Here is a 23,485-nt window from a genome sequence, read left to right as displayed (position 1 = left end):
GCATTGATGAGTTCACCAGTGCTTTCTTTCTTTCTCAGGATGTACCAAACTGTAGATTTTGCCACTCCTAATATTGTAGCAATTTCTCGGATGGGTTTTTTCTGTTTTCGCAGCTTAAGGATGGCTTGTTTCACCTGCATGGAGAGCTCCTTTGACCGCATGTTTACTTCAGAGCAAAACCTTCCAAATGCAAACACCACACCTCAAATCAACTCCAGGCCTTTTATCTGCTTTATTGAGAATGACATAACAAAGGGATTGCCCACACCTGTCCATGAAATAGCCTTAGAGTCAATTGTCCAATTACTTTTGGTCCCTTTAAAAACAGGGTGGCACATGTTAAGGAGCTGAAACTCCTAAACCCTTCATCCAATTTTAATGTTAATACCCTCAAATGAAAGCTGAAAATCTGAACTTCAACTGCATCTGAATTGTTTTGTTTAAAATTCATCGTGGTAATGTCTATAACCAAAATTAGAAAAATATTGTCTCTGTCCAAATATATATGGACCTAACTGTATATACATACTTTTTTTTTTTTTTTTTTTTTTACTTTAAGGCAAATAAAAGCTATTAGGAAGAGTGCATTGCTGTAGCAGAGGGTGGGCTTCCCATCCTGCACTTTGACCCCATGCATATAAAGTCAGAAGGTTTGCAAAGGGAAAGATACATTTAATTGTGTTTTTATTTCAAGAATACATATTTTGTAAATAGTAAAAAAAATAAAATCCCTTGTTCCTGTTCTATGTCTTCATGTCTCAACACCTCTGTAATAAATGCTCCAGTAATGACGCAGTGATCTCGCCGCCTGCAGTGTAACCTAATGCATGCTCTTTCTTTTTCTGAAGGCTCTTTTTGTATTTATGGCTTTGTCATTTGCACGAGATGAAATCATTTGGCTGCTTCGACATGCGGATAATATTCCAAAGAAGGTGGCAGACGATTTTATGGATAAGTGAGTCACTTTTATGTTTTCCAGTCCGTTTGCGGCCGCATACACAATAAAGTGGAATGGGGATTTGTTTTTCAGACTGTTGTGGAAACTCATTGTTAGGAAAAAATCAATCACAGCTTAAGTGACTGAAAGAAAAGTGAAATAGCTTTACTGGTAATGAAATGGACATGTCTTTTCCACGTGAAAAGAAGAACAATATTCCTTAGAACCGAGTATGATAGTAAGGAGGGAGAGCGGTTGGGGGGCTTCCGGAGTCCCCAATACAGGGGGTATATCACTAAAGAGAGAGATGATATACCCACGTGATATGACGTCCGTGTCTGATTGATAGGGGGATATACACAGTCACAAGGATGGAGACCCTACTCAGCACTTGGTAGGGAGTAGTGCTGCTTCGGACGCTGGGACTGGGGCAGTGATTTAACACCTGAACCCTTTCGCTCCAGCATATCCGTAGGAGACCCAGTCATCAGGCCATAAAGCCAATCCCAATGTTCTGTTGCTTCTCATAGAAAAATCCATTTTAGTAAAACCTCGTGTTGACCCATATGAAGCGGTGCAAGTGGAAATGAGCGAATCTATTCTCAGGAGCACAGTACCACGGCCACACGGAAGACCTGCGAGCCTCTTCCAACTTCCTGGCATCCCCGAAGGCTCTGCTGGTTGTTACTGCCAGTACCGTGTATTATTAGGCCGGGCCTAGAATTCGTATATAATATCTCACTAGACCCGGCTGAAATATCTAAAGAGGAGCATAGAATTCTGGCAAGTAAGAGACCACTCACAGGGCTCCCATCTTGGTGGTCTGTGTACCAGGGTCCTGCAAAAATGGCTCATCTCTAGGCTAGTTATATTAAGCAGCAAGCTAAAAGTCCGTTCTTGAAGATGATGATTTAGGATATGTTCATACTGCAGCTTTTGTCCAGTAGTCAAAAACTTCTGTTCTAAAGCAGAAGACTCTTCAGGAATCGCCCCTTTTCTCTGAAGATTTGTAATCCTGAAAAGTCTAGCATTTTGGTCATGTCGCCTTTGCTTTGACCTTTTTTTCACTAAGGTTTCTTAGGCATGTGTTTTTTGTTTGTTTTTTTTGGTTTGTATTTTGATGTAGTTTTCCAGACTCTTTTTTTAATGGCAAAAACACATATACAGTGGGGCAAAAAAGTATTTAGTCAGTCAGCAATAGTGCAAGTTCCACCATTTAAAAAGATGAGAGGCGTCTGTAATTTACATCATAGGTAGACCTCAACTATGGGAGACAAACTGAGAAAAAAAATCCAGAAAATCACATTGTCTGTTTTTTTTTAACAATTTATTTGCATATTATGGTGGAAAATAAGTATTTGGTCAGAAACAAACAATCAAGATTTCTGGCTCTCACAGACCTGTAACTTCTTCTTTAAGAGTCTCCTCTTTCCTCCACTCATTACCTGTAGTAATGGCACCTGTTTAAACTTGTTATCAGTATAAAAAGACACCTGTGCACACCCTCAAACAGTCTGACTCCAAACTCCACTATGGGGAAGACCAAAGAGCTGTCAAAGGACACCAGAAACAAAATTGTAGCCCTGCACCAGGCTGGGAAGACTGAATCTGCAATAGCGAACCAGCTTGGAGTGAAGAAATCAACAGTGGGAGCAATAATTAGAAAATGGAAGACATACAAGACCACTGATAATCTCCCTCGATCTGGGGCTCCACGCAAAATCCCACCCCGTGGGGTCAGAATGATCACAAGAACGGTGAGCAAAAATCCCAGAACCACGCGGGGGGACCTAGTGAATGAACTGCAGAGAGCTGGGACCAATGTAACAAGGCCTACCATAAGTAACACACTATGCCACCATGGACTCAGATCCTGCAGTGCCAGACTTGTCCCACTGCTTAAGCCAGTACATGTCCGGGCCAGTCTGAAGTTTGCTAGAGAGCATTTGGATGATCCAGAGGAGTTTTGGGAGAATGTCCTATGGTCTGATGAAACCAAACTGGAACTGTTTGGTAGAAACACAACTTGTCGTGTTTGGAGGAAAAAGAATACTGAGTTGCATCCATCAAACACCATACCTACTGTAAAGCATGGTGGTGGAAACATCATGCTTTGGGGCTGTTTCTCTGCAAAGGTGCCAGGACGACTGATCTGGGTACATGAAAGAATGAATGGGGCCATGTATCGTGAGATTTTGAGTGCAAACCTCCTTCCATCAGCAAGGGCATTGAAGATGAAACGTGGCTGGGTCTTTCAACATGACAATGATCCAAAGCACACCGCCAGGGCAACGAAGGAGTGGCTTCGTAAGAAGCATTTCAAGGTCCTGGAGTGGCCTAGCCAGTCTCCAGATCTCAACCCTATAGAAAACCTTTGGAGGGAGTTGAAAGTCCGTGTTGCCAAGCGAAAAGCCAAAAACATCACTGCTCTAGAGGAGATCTGCATGGAGGAATGGGCCAACATACAAACAACAGTGTGTGGCAACCTTGTGAAGACTTACAGAAAACGTTTGACCTCTGTCATTGCCAACAAAGGATATATTACAAAGTATTGAGATGAAATTTTGTTTCTGACCAAATACTTATTTTCCACCATAATATGCAAATAAAATGTTAAAAAAACAGACAATGTGATTTTCTGGATTTTTTTTTCTCAGTTTGTCTCCCATAGTTGAGGTCTACCTATGATGTAAATTACAGACGCCTCTCATCTTTTTAAGTGGTGGAACTTGCACTATTGCTGACTGACTAAATACTTTTTTGCCCCACTGTAAATGAAAAATTCACCTAAGTGTCTTCCATATGTCTTTTTTGCCCATCTGTTGTAAAGAATTGAGCATCTACATAGTAAGAAAATGTTAGAAGAATGGTCAGGTCACCTTTATTATACACATTATTTCACAATAACTATGGAAAAAGACGTAGTGCGAACATACACCTCGGATCTGAACAGCTTGGAGAAGGGCCACATTTTCATAGCTAGATGACGTCCTTAGAGCCTCTCCAAAAGTACAGGTCATGAGGGCTGAAGCCAATATGTAGGGGTTAGTATCTATCAAAGGTGTCCTAAGGAAGAACCAGCGGTGAACAAGTGATGGGTCACATTGATGTAACGAGGGAGTGAAGGCTAGCTTGTCTGTTCCCATTCCAGGGAAGAGTTACTATGGCACAAATTGCTGAAAACTGTAAAACTACCCATGATGGGAAGGTGTCCGAGCCTGCAGGAGACCACTGCTCCTTCTGTATGGGATTGTGTAGCCTCACACTGGCCAGAGAACCCATGACTGATTATTCCCAATCTATTTGACCCTCTGGATGTGGTGGAAGACATCCACTTCATGGAGATTCCACCTTAGAGGACGTTAAAGATCTTCTGCTAGGCCTTGTTGATCGATGCCAGAGGGCACATTCATAGGCATCGTGGCGCCCTACCCTTGATGAGTCGGAGCTGTTGTGGGGACTCTTGGGGCACCTACACAATATTGTTTTAATATTTTGGCTTTTTAGTGTACGTACTTCATGGGTTATATGTAGATCACATTTTTATATGGACACATATAGTAAGAAAAAGTGAGTAGCTGATGTTTTCTTTTATTTTTTTGCTGGAGAATCAATTTAGCACCAATCCACTGGGTAGGTGATGACATTTTGATTGGTGTTGTCCAACCACTGGGATCAGCACTGAACAGGGAACTTTAAACCCCGCTAGTATGGAGTGGCGGTGCGCTCCATTCGTACCCTATAGGGCTGTTTTAGCATTGCACTCTGCTTTTTCCAGGGAATCAATGGAGCAGCTTTCTGGCGTCCGACCTATTACTCCATTTTGTAACGGGAATACAGATTCCCTGTTCTACAAATTAGTGCTGGTCCGAGGAGTCTGATACCCGCTAATCAGAATGTTATCACCTATTCACGGTGTAGATGATAACTTATTGTACCTGGACAACCTTATTAAGGGAAATTACAGGAACCTCTCAGTCATATCCTCTTTTATGAAGGTATTGATCTATAAATAAGTGATTGATCACGTATCACATTAACCTTTGCCAATCTCCATATTAAACTCTTATTCATGCAGGCACATAGCAGAACTCATCTTTTATATGGAAGAACTGCGAGCACATGTCAGGAAGTATGGGCCAGTGATGCAGAGGTATTATGTGCAGTACCTGTCTGGATTTGATGCAGTGGTCCTGAATGAGCTGGTACAGGTAAGGGACCCTAAATAATGGCCGCCATTTCTTCCGGTAAATGATGTACAGTAGTTGTAAGCCAGGAAATCTCGAGACGCTAGGCTGGGACTTAAGTGTTGTTGTTTTTTTTAATCATTATGAAGCTGCAGATTTATTTTTTTTTTAAAGGTATAGATTGATTTATCTTTGTAACAGCCGCCTGATCAGATGAACCTCCTAATCTGACAGCGGATTCCCTTTAAGAAACTGGGAATTGTAAGGCTAGGTTCACATTACGTTAGTGCAATCCGTTTAGCAGATAAGCTAATGGATTGCGCTAACGCAATGTCCAAAAAGGGATTGCGTTCGGCAATCCCGCTAGCGCAGATGCCCGATCTGCGCTAGCGAGGAACGGACCCTGAACGCTGCAAGCAGTGTTCGAGGTCCGTCCAAAACTAACGGCATATCGCAGACGCATGCCAAAAATGGCATACGTTAGGGATCCGTTGGCACATTGCAGTCAATGGGTGCGCTAACGGATCCGTTACATAGCATTAATTGCGACAATTGCGCCATGTAACGGAGTCCGTTAGCGGACACCCATTAACGCAATGTGAACCTAGCCTAAAACATAAAAATCATTAATAACATAGAAGAATACTTACAAATGCTGGTTTTCTCGTGAGAAGACATTAGGGGGAATTTCTCATGAACCATTTTTTTTTTTTTGTTACCATGTAATCTTTATCTTGAGCCAAATTTATCAACGTCCTGCACAAGTTTCATAAAGTTTTGTCCATCTTTAGATATCACACTTCAGTCGAAGGCCAATTTTCTCTTTCCAGCCCCTTACTGTGAGAGATTTGTGATTTGATTTTTTTTTTTGCTGTTTTCGGAAAAAAAAGTCTCGGCTCCTAAATCTGCCTATGTAGATAGATACCCATGCACACTTTTCTGCAAACATTTCTAGAGTGGCGCAAAAGTAGCAAATGTTTCAACATTTTGACACCAGAAAACTCCCACAAAAGATAAATCCCCTTGTCCACAGCTCATAATGAGACCTGCCAGCACACAGCCTATCTACATCTTGACAATTTCCTTTGCTAACATTTTTTTATTTCAGAATTTAATTGCTTTACAAAATCAAATAAGGTAAAATGCAGAGCGACTTTGTGAATATTCTCGATTTAAACTCCCACCGTTTTGCTGGTTCCACGCCGCCATGGTTAGGCTACAAGGAAATCGCAAAAAGTTTACTTTGTGGTCTGTAAGAAGTGAAAATGCCCAGCATCAAAAACTTAACCTAGGGCTATGTGCACATGTCTTTAACCTAGGGCTATGTGCACATGTCTTTAACCTAGGGCTATGTGCACATGTTTTCATCAGAGCGACTCCACCCAAAGAAGCATGGCAAAAGGGAAGGATAAAATGACCATAATGCACAGCAATGTCAAAACGACCTTGCTGTGCAAGCGAGCCGTCTTATATAGCCCCTTTCAGGGTTCGGCACCCCTGAAGTGTGTAAAAGAAGGGACATGCTCATTCATCACACTATAGGCGCTGGTGGCTGCTAACACCGCGGAAAACTGCTTCAGGAAATTGACCGCTGGCAGTATCCTGAAGCAGCCTTGCATGGGAATAATTGGTGGGCTGTGCTGACATCAAAAAGTTACCGTGTGCACATACCCGTACTCTGGAAAGCCTCCGTTTAATGTCAGAGCTCGATACGCAGAACAGTTTAATTATTTTATTGCAATTTTCTCCAGATTTTATTTTATGCATTCTAAGAATTGAGAACTAGTTTTATTTTCCCTTAAACTGATATCAGACTTCAAGTCTTATGTATGTGTGTGTGTATATATATATATATATATATATATATATATATATATATATATATATATATATATATATATATATATATATATACATATATATATATATATATATATATATATATATATATATATATATGTATGTGTGTATATATATATATATACGAAACGTTGCCCAGACATGTGGGTCTGATTAAACCCTGCACAGTTATTAGGAAAATGGAGTGCTGCCTGCTTTTTTTAACTATATATATATATATCTATATCTATATCGGGTATTCTAGAATATGTATGCGTAGTGTATAGCACAGCCCACGTAGTATATTGCGCAGCCCACGTATTATATTGTGCAGCCCACGTAGTACATTGTGCAGCCCACGTAGTACATTGTGCAGCCCACGTAGTTCATTGTGCAGCCCACGTAGTTCATTGTGCAGCCCACGTAGTTCATTGTGCAGCCCACGTAGTTCATTGTGCAGCCCACGTAGTTCATTGTGCAGCCCACGTAGTTCATTGCGCAGCCCACGTAGTACATTGCGCAGCCCACGTAGTACATTGCGCAGCCCACGTAGTACATTGCGCAGCCCACGTAGTACATTGCGCAGCCCACGTAGTACATTGCGCAGCCCACGTAGTACATTGCGCAGTCCACGTAGTACAATGCGCAGTCCACGTAGTACATTGCGCAGCCCACGCAGTACATTGCGCTGCCCACGTATTATATTGCGCAGCCCACGTAGTACATTGCGCAGCCCACGTAGTACATTGCGCAGCCCACGTAGTACATTGCCGAGCCCACGTAGTACATTGCCGAGCCCACGTAGTACATTGCCGAGCCCACGTAGTACATTGCGCAGTCCACGTAGTACATTGCGCAGCCCACGTAGTACATTGCGCAGCCCACGTAGTACATTGCCCAGCCCACGTAGTACATTGCCCAGCCCACGTAGTACATTGCGCAGTCCACGTAGTACATTGCGCAGCCCACGTAGTACATTGCGCAGTCCACGTAGTATATTGCCCAGCCCACGTAGTACATTGCCCAGCCCACGTAGTACATTGCGCAGCCCACGTAGTACATTGCGCAGCCCACGTAGTACATTGCCCAGCCCACGTAGTACATTGCCCAGCCCACGTAGTACATTGCGCAGTCCACGTAGTATATTGCCCAGCCCACGTAGTACATTGCCCAGCCCACGTAGTACATTGCCCAGCCCACGTAGTACATTGCCCAGCCCACGTAGTACATTGCCCAGCCCACGTAGTACATTGCCCAGCCCACGTAGTACATTGCGCAGTCCACGTAGTACATTGCGCAGTCCACGTAGTACATTGCGCAGCCCACGTAGTACATTGCGCAGTCCACGTAGTACATTGCGCAGTCCACGTAGTACATTGCGCAGCCCACGTAGTACATTGCGCAGTCCACGTAGTACATTGCGCAGTCCACGTAGTACATTGCGCAGTCCACGTAGTACATTGCGCAGTCCACGTAGTACATTGCGCAGCCCACGTAGTACATTGCGCAGTCCACGTAGTACATTGCGCAGTCCACGTAGTACATTGCGCAGCCCACGTAGTATATTGCCCCGCCCACGCAGTCTATAGCAATGTGGGCACCATATCCCTGTTTAAAAAAAAAAAAAAAAAAAGATTTAAAATAAAAAATAGTTACATACTCATCCTCCGTTGGCCCACGGATCGAATTGGTTACCGACGCTTCTCGCGCGCTCCGGTCTGGGGAGTGCATTGCTGTCTCGCGAGGTGATGACGTAGCGGTCTCGCGAGACCGCACGTCGTCATCTCGCGAGACCGCAATGCATGGAGCGGTCACCGGAGCATCGTGAGGAGCGGGGGGCCACCGGAGGGTGAGTATATAACTATTTATTTTTTTTATTATTATTTTTAACATTAGATCTTTTTACTATTCATGCTGCATAGGCAGCATGAATAGTAAAAACTTGGTCACACAGGGTTAATAGCAGCGTTAACCGAGTGCGTTACACCGCGGTCAACGCTGCCATTAACCCTGTGTGAGCGCTGACTGGAGGGGAGTACGGAGCGGGCACTGACTGCGGGGAGGAAGGAGCGGCCATTTTCTTCCGGCCTGTGCCCGTTGCTGATTGGTCGTGGCTGTTTTGCCGCAACCAATCAGCGACTTGGATTTCCATGACAGACAGAGGCCGCGACCAATGAATATCCGTGACAGACAGACGGAAGTGACCCTTAGACAATTATATAGTGTATATATATATCTATAGATATAGATATATATATATATTATATATTTTGTATTGACAATAGATTTTTTTTTTATTCTATTTTAAAAAATAATTTCAGACAGTGTAATAATTATACATCTGGATCATGTGGTGCCATAATCTGCTCCATAATTCATGTTTCCAGGCTCTTTAATGGCTCAGACATTGCGTTACATGGTAGCCCCCTCCAGGTGGCAGTAATGAGCCAGTCGTGCACACTGGTGACTGCGTCTCTAGAAAATAGAATGATTTTTGCGTTCGGCCACTGGATGGCGCTCTTCCACAAGCTAATAATCTCTACACACTGACTTGCACCCTTATTGCGGTGAGCGCGGCCTCCGCAGCTAGTAATGTCCAGGTTGGAGACACTTTAGATGCTTGTTGTCGCTGCGCTTAGTCTGACGTGTGTGTTCTTCTTGCTGTAGAATCTCTCTGTGTGTCCGGAGGATGAATCCATCATCATGTCCTCCTTTGTAAACACGATGACATCCCTAAATGTGAAACAAGGTAAGATATAGTCATGAGAGCTGTCATAAAGGTATATACAAAAAATAGGTTATTCATACATAGACATCAAATATGAACACAAGAAAATCACTAAGATGCATAAGTATTCTATAGGTAGAATTAAATGCGAAGGGCACAGGACAAAAAATGTGGACACACATTCAGCTGAAGTGTTTTGTGGCGCACAGAACTGTTCGGGTACATGCGTGGCAAAACACACTGCCAGCCAATCAGAGGCCAGCAGCTGGCATCCGCATGTGCATGGCCGGGGGCGCATACAAGTGACACCATGCGCTCCCGTCGCTTGTACGCTGTGATCAGTCGCTGGCTCCAGAAGAGAACGCCGCGCAGTGGGGTGGACAGGAAAGGGGAAGTATACATTTTTATTTTTTTTCTATGCATTATAGAATAATAGCAGAACAGGGAACGTATACCAGGATGGGGTTCAGGATGGGGGATATATAAACAAGGATGAGGCCAGGGTGGGGGATAATATATACACGGATGGGGATAATATATACCAGGATGGGGGATAATATATCCCAGGATGAGGCCAGGATGGGGGATAATATATACACGGATGGGGGATAATATATACCCGGATGGGGGATAATATATACACGGATGGGGGATAATATATACCCGGATGGGGGATAATATATACACGGATGGGGATAATATATACCAGGATGGGGGATAATATATCCCAGGATGAGGCCAGGATGGGGGATAATATATACACGGATGGCGGATAATATATACACGGATGGGGGATAATATATACCCGGATGGGGGATAATATATACCCGGATGGCGGATAATATATACACGGATGGGGGATAATATATACACGGATGGGGGATAATATATACACGGATGGGGGATAATATATACACGGATGGGGGATAATATATACACGGATGGGGGATAATATATACACGGATGGGGGATAATATATACACGGATGGGGGATAATATATACACGGATGGGGGATAATATATACCCGGATGGGGGATGATATATACACGGATGGGGGATGATATATACACGGATGGGGGATGATATATACCAGGATGGGGGATATATAAACCAGGATGGGGGATAATATATACCAGGATGGGGGATAATATATACCCGGATGGGGGATGATATATACCCGGATGGGGGATGATATATACCCGGATGGGGGATAATATATACCAGGATGGGCGATAATATATACCAGGGTGGGGGATAATATATACCAGGGTGGGGGATAATATAAACCAGGATGGGGGATAATATATACCAGGGTGGGGGATAATATATACCAGGATGGGGGATAATATATACCAGGGTGGGGCATAATATATACCAGGATGGGGGATATATAAACCAGGATGGCGGATAATATATACACGGATGGGGGATAATATATACACGGATGGGGGATAATATATACACGGATGGGGGATAATATATACCCGGATGGGGGATGATATATACCCGGATGGGGGATGATATATACCCGGATGGGGGATGATATATACCCGGATGGGGGATGATATATACCCGGATGGGGGATGATATATACCCGGATGGGGGATGATATATACACGGATGGGGGATGATATATACACGGATGGGGGATGATATATACACGGATGGGGATATATAAACCAGGATGGGGGATAATATATACCAGGGTAGGGGATAATATATACCAGGATGGGGGATAATATATACCAGGGTGGGGGATAATATAAACCAGGATGGGGGATAATATATACCAGGGTGGGGGATAATATATACCAGGGTGGGGGATAATATATACCAGGGTGGGGCATAATATATACCAGGATGGGGGATATATAAACCAGGATGGGGGATAATATATACCAGGATGGGGGATAATATATACCAGGATGGGGGATAATATATACCAGGATGGGGGATAATATATACCAGGATGGGGGATAATATATATCAGGGTGGGGCATAATATATACCAGGGTGGGGCATAATATATACCAGGATGGGGGATAATATATACCAGGATGGGGGATAATATATACCAGGATGGGGGATAATATATACCAGGATGGGGGATAATATAAACCAGGATGGGGGATATATAAACCAGGATGAGGCCAGGATGGGGGTTAATATATACACGGATGGGGGATAATATATACCAGGGTGGGGCATAATATATACCAGGATGGGGGATAATATATACCAGGATGGGGGATATATAAACCAGGATGAGGCCAGGGTGGGGGTTAATATATACCAGGATGGGGGAAATATATCAGGATGGGGGATAATATATACATGAGGACCACAATAAGGGCGATATATACCAGGATGGGGGATATATTTATTATTATTATACATTTATATAGCGCCATTTATTCCATGGCGCTTTACATGTGAAAAAAGGGGCATACATAGAGAAGTACAATAAACATGAGCAATACAAGGCATACACAAGTACAGGAGGAGGGAGTACACTGCCCGCGAGGGCACAGTCTACAGGATTTATATATATATACACACCAGAATGGGGGTCATTGAGGGACATGTATTCCATGATGGAGGAAAATATTTGTATGTATGTATCTGTATTTATTTGTATATATGTCTGAATATTTTGTATGTATGTAGGCCCAGGCCAAATCTTGCACCAGGGCCCATCAGACTCCAGTCTGACCCCATGAGCGCACACCTTCCCCTGCAGCCCCTGCCCATATGCAGTAGATGTATATGAGCGGGGTGCGTCATCTTTTCTATAAGTGTAAACCTTTTCCTCTGCACGTTCACTCAATGACGTAATATCCTTGTATGTGGATTGAGTTTGAAGCTTTTAATCTATTTTTGTCTCTAGTTGAAGATGGAGAGGTTTTTGACTTCAGAGGGATGAGACTGGATTGGTTCAGATTACAGGTAATTCATGTTGTTTTTTCAGTGACCACTTCCATTGCTTTCTAGCTTCTGTGTAAAAGGGATTGCACTATCCGTGTTACTCACCTGCTGACAGTAGAATATTAAATATATTCTTGCGGTGGGTTTGGCTGCTGAGACCTCACCGATCCTCAAAACAATGCATTGTATACAGTAGGTTGGGAGAACCATACTGGCTTGTTGCAGGTTTGTACCCTGATTTTGCATCAAAGTGTGTAATCACAAATCTCATGCACACATTGTTATTTTTTATCCCCTTTCCCTTACTGAATTGGAAAACTGCTGCCATTTTTTAAAATCTGCAGCTTGTCACTTCTTTTTCATCAGCATTTCTTCACCATAGAAAGCAATGAGGAAGTGCAAAAACACTACAAAAACCACAACCACAACAGCCTTTTTAGTGAATAAAATTAACTTTATTAAACATGTAGTATAGACAAATGATGCATATATTCCGCATCATAAAACACAGCAAAATTACATTTAAAAAAAGCTGCAACAACGCAGCAAAACCTTCTATTGGTAAGCAGGTGCTTTTTGGCAAAGCCGCTTTCTTGCAATGGCATGTTATATTGAAAAGCAGTTTTAAGCCAAAGCATTTAGCATGTGGGACAGGCTCAGGTTGACATTGTGGGCAATATTTAATGTCTCTTTTCTGGCTAATGTATTAGTCAGATTAATGCTTTGCTGGAAAGGGCACGGTTCATTTATATTAGAAGCGTAACAGCAGGGGACTGTTCTGCAGAGCCGCCATCAATTGCCCTTCTGAGCCGCCTCTAAATGATTTGTGGCACAGGAAACCACTTTCCCATAAATTGTGTATAACGTACCATCTGACAATGTGCTTGGTAATGTTTGAGTAATTCATCAGATTTTTTAATGTTGTTTTTGCAAATAAAAATTTCCATTATTAGTGTAAAGATTTTATTTTATTTTTTAAGAAAAAATTTTTTTTCTAGTTTTTCAATCAGGTAAATTAGCTCAAGATCTTTACATTGCTAGACGTATAGTCTACAGCAACATTTTGTCTGTTGCAACAATTGGGGTCTGTGGGCATCACACGCCAGTGTATGGTGTGTGTTGGGAATGTGTCAGGTTACTACATTGGACATAAATGCCAAATGCAAAGGATAAATGTAAATGTGGTCATTAATTTAGACTTTAACCAAGTTAAGGTAAAACACTGCAGTGCTAATGTTCTAATGATTATAAGCCAAATACTGGATAACAAGAGCTTATAAATATATTGGATATAAAAGATCTTGCAGGATTTTTATTGTTTTTTAATGCTCATCTGAAAATGTCCTTTTTAAGGCATCACTCTACTCAAGCTTGTGCTTTGTAATTTAAAGGTGTCATATTTAAAAGTAGGCTGTGGAGTCGGAGTCAGTAGAAACAAAAGACCGACTCCTAAAATATAGAATAAATTGGGTACTGTAGTACAGTGCAGGATGTGCTGTAAATGTTTTCATATTTGGGAACGTTATGAAATGTCCTATAAATGTTCTGTTCTGTTCCTGACCTAAGGAACTGGGCTTTTATTTGAGATGAATCTGTGCTGCACTTTATGTACATGCTCAGTAGTGACCAGTGCTGTGGAGCCATAGTAGAGATGAATCTGTGCTGCACTTTATGTACATGCTCAGTAGTGACCAGTGCTGTGGAGCCATAGTAGAGATGAATCTGTGCTGCACTTTATGTACATGCTCAGTAGTGACCAGTGCTGTGGAGCCATAGTAGAGATGAATCTGTGCTGCACTTTATGTACATGCTCAGTAGTGACCAGTGCTGTGGAGCCATAGTAGAGATGAATCTGTGCTGCACTTTATGTACATGCTCAGTAGTGACCAGTGCTGTGGAGACGTAGTGGAGATGACTCTGTGCTGCACTTTATGTACATGCTCAGTAGTGATCAATGCTGTGGAGCCATAGTGGAGATGAATCTGTGCTGCACTTTTTGTACATGCTCAGTAGTGACCAGTGCTGTGGAGCCATAGTGGAGATGAATCTGTGCTGCACTTTATGTACATGCTCAGTAGTGACCAGTGCTGTGGAGTTGTTGTAGAGATGACTCTGTGCTGCACTTTATGTACATGCTCAGTAGTGACCAGTGCTGTGGAGCCATAGTGGAGATGAATCTGTGCTGCACTTTATGTACATGCTCAGTAGTGACCAGTGCTGTGGAGTTGTTGTAGAGATGACTCTGTGCTGCACTTTATGTACATGCTCAGTAGTGACCAGTGCTGTGGAGCCATAGTGGAGATGAATCTGTGCTGCACTTTATGTACATGCTCAGTAGTGACCAGTGCTGTGGAGTTGTTGTAGAGATGACTCTGTGCTGCACTTTATGTACATGCTCAGTAGTGACCAGTGCTGTGGAGCCATAGTGGAGATGAATCTGTGCTGCACTTTATGTACATGCTCAGTAGTGACCAGTGCTGTGGAGTTGTTGTAGAGATGACTCTGTGCTGCACTTTATGTACATGCTCAGTAGTAATCAGTGCTGTGGAGCCATAGTGGAGATGAATCTGTGCTGCACTTTATGTACATGCTCAGTAGTGACCAGTGCTGTGGAGTTGTTGTAGAGATGAATCTGTGCTGCACTTTATGTACATGCTCAGTAGTGACCAGTGCTGTTGGGTCGTAGTGGAGATGAATCTGTGCTGCACTTTATGTACATGCTCAGTAGTGACCAGTGCTGTGGAGCCATAGTGGAGATGAATCTGTGCTGCACTTTATGTACATGCTCAGTAGTGACCAGTGCTGTGGGGTCGTAGTGGAGATGAATCTGTGCTGCACTTTATGTACATGCTCAGTAGTGACCAGTGCTGTTGGGTCGTAGTGGAGATGAATCTGTGCTGCACTTTATGTACATGCTCAGTAGTGACTGGTGCTGTGGAGCCATAGTGGAGATGAATCTGTGCTGCACTTTATGTACATGCTCAGTAGTGACCAGTGCTGTGGAATCGAAGTCAGGGAGATTGAGGAGTCGGAGGTTTGACTCACCGACTACAGAGTCCTGGTCTGAACAGCACAGCTCTGTTCAATCTGAAGTTATTGGCCGTTGCCAGAAAAGTGCAGCTCTGATCTTATTCCATTCGATACTGCTTCCATCAAACTACAGCTGGAAACACCTGGTCGTGAGGGTGTCGGACCCCATAATCTATTCTTAGAAAGAAAAAACCCTCATGAGTTCCCGATCGGTGGGGGTCCGACACACCAACTAATCAGTGATTTTTGTCTACAGTCTGATGAAAACTGTATTTAGTTAAACAGGAGCTGAGCTGCACTTTCTGACAGTATCATTTATTTATATAGCACCATTGATTCCATGGTGCTGTACATGAGTACCCCCTAACTTCTCAGTGAATGGACCTGTGCTGTCCTGACTCTGTTCACTGTAGCCTACAAACAGCTGATTGGTGGAGGTGTCGGGTGTGGTGTCGGACCCCCATACATCAGATATTGATTAATTATCCTAAGAGTACGTCATCAGTATTATAAGCCTGGGAATTGTTTTATACTTTTTTTTTTTTATCAAAATCCGTAGAGGCCCCACAGGATTAAGAAGAATAGTTTTGTCTTTTTTTTTTTTCTCCATATTCAATTTTCAATATGGCAAAAAGATTACTGCATCAAAATAAAGTGCAAATGATTAGTTTGCACTACTCCTAAAATCAGTATCATTTATCGAAAATGTGGCCGCGGTTTTTGCTCTTTTTAGGTCCGTTCAGTATGTGTATTGATGTATGAATTAGACTTTATTTCTCTATCGCTTCATTGGGGGACACAGGAACCATGGGTCGTAACACTATTACATCTAGCAAAAATACAGCAAAACTGTATTTAAACAGTGGGCTGGATCCATTTTTCATTAGTTTTTGGTCCATGTGGCATGTTTGTGTGTGGTTTGTTTTTTGTTTTTCTTTTTTTATATTGTATGCCAACAATTTGGTTTGAGGTCTCCCAAACTCCTCCACGGAAAGCACATGGTCGCCTTTTTGGTGAATAGCCCCATAATGTTTCAGTGTCCGATCTGTAGAAATAACTGCACACGGGTGACAAGCGCTGTCGTGTAAATAGGTGGTATGCTTTTTTTTTCCCTACTCTTTATCCTGGGGGCAAAAAAGACTCATTGTTAAGATAAAATATCCCTTCACACTTGATATTGCTATCAATTCAACACATTAATTCACAAAGCCCTTTAAAAAAAAACAAAAAAAAAAACTTGATTACCGCATAGTGATGTAACGATGCCCCTTTTGATGGCCGCATAGCGATGTAACGATGCCCCTTTTGATGGCCGCATAGCGATGTAACGATGCCCCTTTTGATGGCCGCATAGCGATGTAACGATGCCCCTTTTGATGGCCGCATAGCGATGTAACGATCCCCCTTTTGATGGCCGCATAGCGATGTAACGATCCCCCTTTTGATGGCCGCATAGCGATGTAACGATGCCCCTTTTGATGGCCGCATAGCGATGTAACGATGCCCCTTTTGATGGCCGCATAGCGATGTAACGATGCCCCTTTTGATGGCCGCATAGTCATGTAACGATGCCCCTTTTGATGGCCACATAGTCATGTAACGATGCCCCTTTTGATGGGTGCATAGTCATGTAACGATGCCCCTTTTGATGGGTGCATAGCGATGTAACAATGTCCCTTTTGATGGCCACATAGCGATGTAACGATGCCCCTTTTGGTGGCCGCATAGTCATGTAACGATGCCCCTTTTGATGGCCACATAGTCATGTAACGATGCCCCTTTTGATGGGTGCATAGTCATGTAACGATGCCCCTTTTGATGGCCGCATAGCGATGTAACGATGCCCCTTTTGATGGCCGCATAGCGATGTAACGATGCCCCTTTTGATGGCCGCATAGCGATGTAACGATGCCCCTTTTGATGGCCGCATAGTCATGTAACGATGCCCCTTTTGATGGCCACATAGTCATGTAACGATGCCCCTTTTGATGGGTGCATAGTCATGTAACGATGCCCCTTTTGATGGGTGCATAGCGATGTAACAATGTCCCTTTTGATGGCCACATAGCGATGTAACGATGCCCCTTTTGGTGGCCGCATAGTCATGTAACGATGCCCCTTTTGATGGCCACATAGTCATGTAACGATGCCCCTTTTGATGGGTGCATAGTCATGTAACGATGCCCCTTTTGATGGCCGCATAGCGATGTAACGATGCCCCTTTTGATGGCCGCATAGTCATGTAACGATGCTCCTTTTGATGGCCACATAGTCATGTAACGATGCCCCTTTTGATGGGTGCATAGTCATGTAACGATGCCCCTTTTGATGGCCGCATAGCGATGTAACGATGCCCCTTTTGATGGCCACATAGCGATGTAACGATGCCCCTTTTGATGGCCACATAGCGATGTAACGATGCCCCTTTTTAATTCAAGTTATAGCAAATAAAAGTAAATTATAGACCTCGATTTGACACACTTCAACGTCTGAACAAAGCATCACATTTTTTATAATGTCAGACATTGTTTTACAAGTAAGACATTAAAGTGACCGTCAGATTTGGAGCCAAAGATGTGTTGGCTGAAGAGTGAATGTAAGAAGCGCACAAACATCTGTGCAACAGTAGCTGAATAGCACTTTGTCTCGTCTGACCTGAGAACGCTTTGATGATTGCAGAATGCCTTCCGCTTGTATTATTTTTGGCCTAGAAGCCAGGAGGCTGTGCATCAAAATGCAGAATGGTTTCTACAAAAACAGGCTGCCCTTTTCTCAGTCGCCTTTCAAGGAGGGAAAAAAAAAGAAAGAAACCACTTTAAAGTCAAGCTATCTGGGCATTTTGTCTTTGTATTGAGATAATGGTGAAACCATGCTTCAAAAGATGTGCTGACAAACCCTAACATCCCACTTTGAGTCATGGAAATCCAGAGAGAGCGTTTTAACAGATTCATAGCAGCTCGAAATGAAATACAGAGGAACTTAGAGCGGAGGAATTTTCATCAGAAGTGTCTGCCAAACTTCTCTTTAAGCTGCTTTGAAAGAAAAAAAAGTATCACAAAATCTGAGCTTTATCCTTTCAACAATGGCACGTTAATCCTCCAGAATACGAACCCTAAGGCTTTTATACAGTGTGCTGGTGGCCGGTTCTGAAAATCTGGAGAGACCCACAGCGGAGGTAGATCAGGTACACTTGTTGATATGGGGCGTCGGTGCCATAGTTAATATGGTCATAAACATATGAGCAAAGCATTTTTTTTTTTTTATGAAAAATGGGTGATTTATATCCTCTCCCATTTCTTTGCCATCAGACCATCAATTGCTAGGGTGGATATTTTCCCTAGCTGCATATGTCTAGGTCTCTCTACTGGATAATTCATATTATTTTTCATTAGCAAAAAAGCCTTGGCAAATAAAATATGCTATTTACCGGTATGTTATATTCCACCATTGCAGCTTTAGAGGTGATTGATAGTATTTGTAAAACCAACCCTCTTCTGTTGCAGTAGACCACTTATAAAGGACCTATCACCTCCTCAGAAACCTCAGAAACTAAAAGAAAGACCAAATATAAATCTTTCCCAAATATATATTATTGGGGAAAATTTAAGAAAAAAAAACTTACTAATTTACTGATGAAAGTTCTGACCCTTTAAGAAAAGGAGACTGAAGTTGGCTCGTGTTGGGACTCTCCATTAACTCAATATTTTGATAGCTGTGTGAGGCCTCTGAACAGGGAGGTTTGTGTGTGCGGGGGTGGCCTGGGATAGTGCAGCGTCTTAACTATATATATATATATATATATATATATATATATATATATATATATATATATATATATATATATATATATATATATATACATACATATATATATATATTTAAAAAAAATTCTGAAAGAATGATATATGTACGGTATATTGCTGAGGAGGATAGAAGCTGCAGTACTTGTAAATGCTAAATCCTTCTCTGTGTGATTTTTGGCTGCTGCTGTCTCTATATAGTATGTAATAAGATACTCAGATTAGTCCTTTATATGCAGCTGTGTTCTCTTTTGAGCAGCTTAACCTTTTAGAAGCAGCTATGTCCTCTTACTTTAGGTGGTCTGTAGAGTACTCAGAGACCTATTTATTATTTTTGTCTGATCTGCATTTCACTGATTCTCTTCTTATTTAGAATGCATTAGTGAAATGATTTTAGATGTTTGTTAATCCATTTAGGTAATTTCATGAGAAGAATAGGTTGATTTATCCTCCCATTGGATTCTATGGGGTTGTGATTTGATAAAACAGGCGAATTGATGCTTCCATCCAAGGCATTCCACATACTATTCGAATTTTATGTAGGATCAGCTTATCCTTTCCAGTTGGTACATTTCAGAAAATGGAGCTTTTGTAAAGTGTGAATCTCTATAATACTGCGAGAAATGTAAAGTGGGTCTGTCAGGGGTCACCTCACAGCACTTAAATGGCTACCACAGACTTGGCATACTGCACTATGTTTACCAGATCCCAGGGGTTGCTATGAGCATCGCTCTTTAACCCCTGTAAAGGGATCTTGAGTGGGTCCACAGAGTCGGCTGCTGGACGGTGGTGCAGGCTGGCAGACAGAATTGTCCACGGCTAGGTTAGAACCAGGAGGTCAGTGCATATATAAAATTCAAAGGCAGGACAGTAGTCAAAAAATGATCTGAGGTCAAAATCGAGAATGTCCACTGGGAATACAAGCACACACCAGTTCAATGAAGCTACCCCAGTTATAACTGGTAGTGGACTGAAGGATTTCACCTGTCACCATGCAGTATTTTATGGTTGGGCCTGCTGCAGATGGCTAGAGTTGATCTACCCTCAAGCAACACGTCTCCTTTTTACCGTTATTTCTGTTGGGGTTCGCTGGTGTGAAATGTTGAGGAATTAACAAAAAATAAAATGTTTCTAAAAAAGGCATTTACTTTTATAAATTATATTTGTTATTGGTATTACGGGGATTGATGACTTTACCAGTTGTGATCTGATTGTGTGAGATCCACTGGCCTCGGGGATTTTGCTCTTGATCTCAATCGGACTGGTTGATTTTCGGTCATGCTAGCATACGCTGCTTAGGATGAGAGTTGTTACTTATGTGCTATTTCTGTGCAATAGTTTTGAAATGCTAGTCTTATTAATGTCCTGTTATCTCCACGTCTCATCCCTTGAAGGCCTACACCAGTGTTTCTAAAGCATCGTTGAGTCTCGGTGACCACAGGGAGCTTGGAAAGATGATGAACACTATAATATTCCATACGAAGATGGTGGATTCCTTAGTTGAAATGCTGGTGGAAACCTCTGATCTCTCCATATTTTGGTAAGCGCCCTTCTGGAAGTTTATATTGAATATTGAAGTATTGTCAGTTCCAAAGCTGGAATAATTCTAAGTTAGTATAAGCAAATCTTAGAAGAATTTGTAATAAATCTTATTGGAAAAATCGTCTTCTTACTCCACTTAGGAGCCACTTCATCCCAACTTCCTGAACTAATTATTCATTCTGTTGCAATCCATCTTGGTCAAAATGATCCTGCCAAAAGGGCTCACATTACAGCAATCTATTGAAGTCTATAAAGAACGAAGTTTGAAGAATCAGAGAGATCATTCTGCAGATTTCTAGCAAGTGTCTTCTCATCCTGGAGCTGAATTCACAGCTAGACTGCTCAGTACTGCTGTAATATGTCCTCCATGCTGCTGCTGCTTTTGAGCCTATGGTGCATAGAGACCGGAGAGCAGGAATCACTCATGTCTGTGTGTACTGTGTGTGGGAGACATCATAGCCGTTAGTCTCCACTCACTAGCTCAGAGACAACTGAAAATTACATATGGATCTTTCAGAAGGCAAAACTAATGATGTAAGATACAATATAAGATATAAGATACAATAGAACAATATAATGGCCAGAAACAGTGTTATTCCTTGAGTACATGCACAACAGGTTTTTCTGAACAGTTGTGAAACTGGTATTTTTGAGATTTCCTTGCATTAATTCCACAAATGTATGTACCGCGTTGTTACACTTGGATAAAAGAAACAGATTTTTTTCCTCCCTCCGCATCCATTTGTATACTGCTCATAAAAATGTAAAAATGATGTTAAAATGAGCCCCAGCCTCTCTAGTGCCCGTGTTTTCAGCACAGAAGGTGCTGACGGTCACATTCCAATTGCAACGTCTGTGCTTATTTTTCCTTTGTATTTTAGCTTTTACAGTCGAGCATTTGAGAAGATGTTTCAGCAGTGTCTGGAGCTGCCATCACAATCAAGATACTCAATCTCATTCCCCCTCATCTGCACTCATTTTATGAGCTGCACTCATGAACTTTGCCCTGAAGAGGTAAGAATGTGTAGGCTTTTTGCTTTTTCTGTATTATTATATTTGCACCATTGATATATATATGTATGATAAATACAAGGTTAATTGTGCTGGTTAATGAGTAAGTCATTTTATTTATTGAGAAATTAAAAGTACATGTGAGAATAAGAACATTTAAGTTACAGTCTAATCTGAGAAATCTGCTTTTCTCTCCTCATTCATTCTCAAAATGTTCAATTCACATGTAAAATTTGTTTTCACTGAATACAGATCTTCCCATTACTGAGATAGGAGATGCCAGTTGGTGCTCATGAAGTTCTATGGAGAATTGTAACTGTTGTTTCTGGAGACCTGGCAGCAGAATGTCTGTCTGCCTCTAGCTCATCCCTCACCTTTTCTCCTCCATAGAATTGTATAAGCACAAACTGTCATCTAATCTCTGTAATGGGAAGTCTGTCTTCACCGAATAGAGAATGAATGGTCAGTCACATATATATATCTACTGTATAATTGTCTAAGGGTCACATCCGTCTTTCTGTCTGTCCTTCTGTCATGTGACCGCGACGTCATCACAGGGCCTGCGTGAGAAGGACCTGCCATGACGTCGCGGTCATGTGACCGAACTACAAGGGGCCCTCGGAAGGTAAGTATATGTTTATTTTTTAACCTGTGACATACGAGGCTGGGCAATATACTATGTAGCTGGGCAATATACTACGTGGCTCTGTGCTGTATTCTACATCGCTGTGCAATATACTACGTGGCTCTGTGCTGTATACTAAATCACTGGGCAATATACTACGTGGACATGCATATTCTAGAATACCCGATGCGTTAGAATCGGGCCACCATCTAGTGTATGTATATGTGTATATATATATGTATGTATATCTGTACACAGTACAGAACAAAAGTTTGGACACACCTTCTCATTGAAAGATTTTTCTGTATTTTCATGACTATGAAAATTGTACATTGACACTGAAGGCATCAAAACTATGAATTAACACATGTGGAATTATATACTTAACAAAAAAGTGTGAAACAACTGAAAATATGTCTTATATTCTAGGTTCTTCAAAGTAGCCACCTTTTGCTTTGATGACTGCTTTGCACACTCTTGGCATTCTCTTGATGAGCGTCAAGAGGTAGTCACCGGAAATGGTCTTCCAACAATCTTGAAGGAGTTCTTAGAGATGCTTAGCACTTGTTCGCCATTTTGCTTTCACTTTGCGGTCCAGCTCACTCCAGACCATCTCGATTGGGTTCAGGTCGGTGACTGTGGAGGCCAGGGCATCTGGCGTAGCACCTCATCACTCTCCTTCTTGGAAAAAATAGCCCTTACACAGCCTGTAGGTGTGTTTGGGGTCATTGTCCTGTTGAAAAATAAATGATGGTCCAACTAAACGCAAACCGGATGGAATAGCATGCTGCTGCAAGATGCTGTGGTAGCCATGCTGGTTCAGTATGCCTTCAAATTTGAATAAATCCCCAACCGTGTCA

The 23,485-nt window shown here is 42.2% G+C and overlaps 1 protein-coding gene across 2 annotated transcripts in view; it reads left to right on the top strand.

The window, feature by feature from the left end:
• NCKAP1 (NCK associated protein 1) overlaps window positions 1-23,485 on the top strand; it is a 156,759-nt gene that overhangs the window by 77,727 nt on the left and 55,547 nt on the right. For both annotated transcript variants that reach the window (XM_069733250.1, XM_069733249.1), the window contains 6 exons: window positions 849-955; window positions 5,016-5,148; window positions 9,631-9,712; window positions 12,580-12,638; window positions 20,842-20,987; window positions 21,871-22,003. In XM_069733250.1, coding sequence (XP_069589351.1) covers window positions 849-955; window positions 5,016-5,148; window positions 9,631-9,712; window positions 12,580-12,638; window positions 20,842-20,987; window positions 21,871-22,003 — 660 coding nt within the window. The remainder of the gene's footprint in view (window positions 1-848; window positions 956-5,015; window positions 5,149-9,630; window positions 9,713-12,579; window positions 12,639-20,841; window positions 20,988-21,870; window positions 22,004-23,485) is intronic.

Source organism: Ranitomeya imitator, chromosome 7 (genome assembly GCF_032444005.1).
Source record: "Ranitomeya imitator isolate aRanImi1 chromosome 7, aRanImi1.pri, whole genome shotgun sequence".
Classification (NCBI taxonomy): domain Eukaryota; kingdom Metazoa; phylum Chordata; class Amphibia; order Anura; family Dendrobatidae; genus Ranitomeya; species Ranitomeya imitator.
Note: the sequence above shows the minus strand (reverse complement) of the source record. Positions and strands in the feature narration are given on the sequence as shown.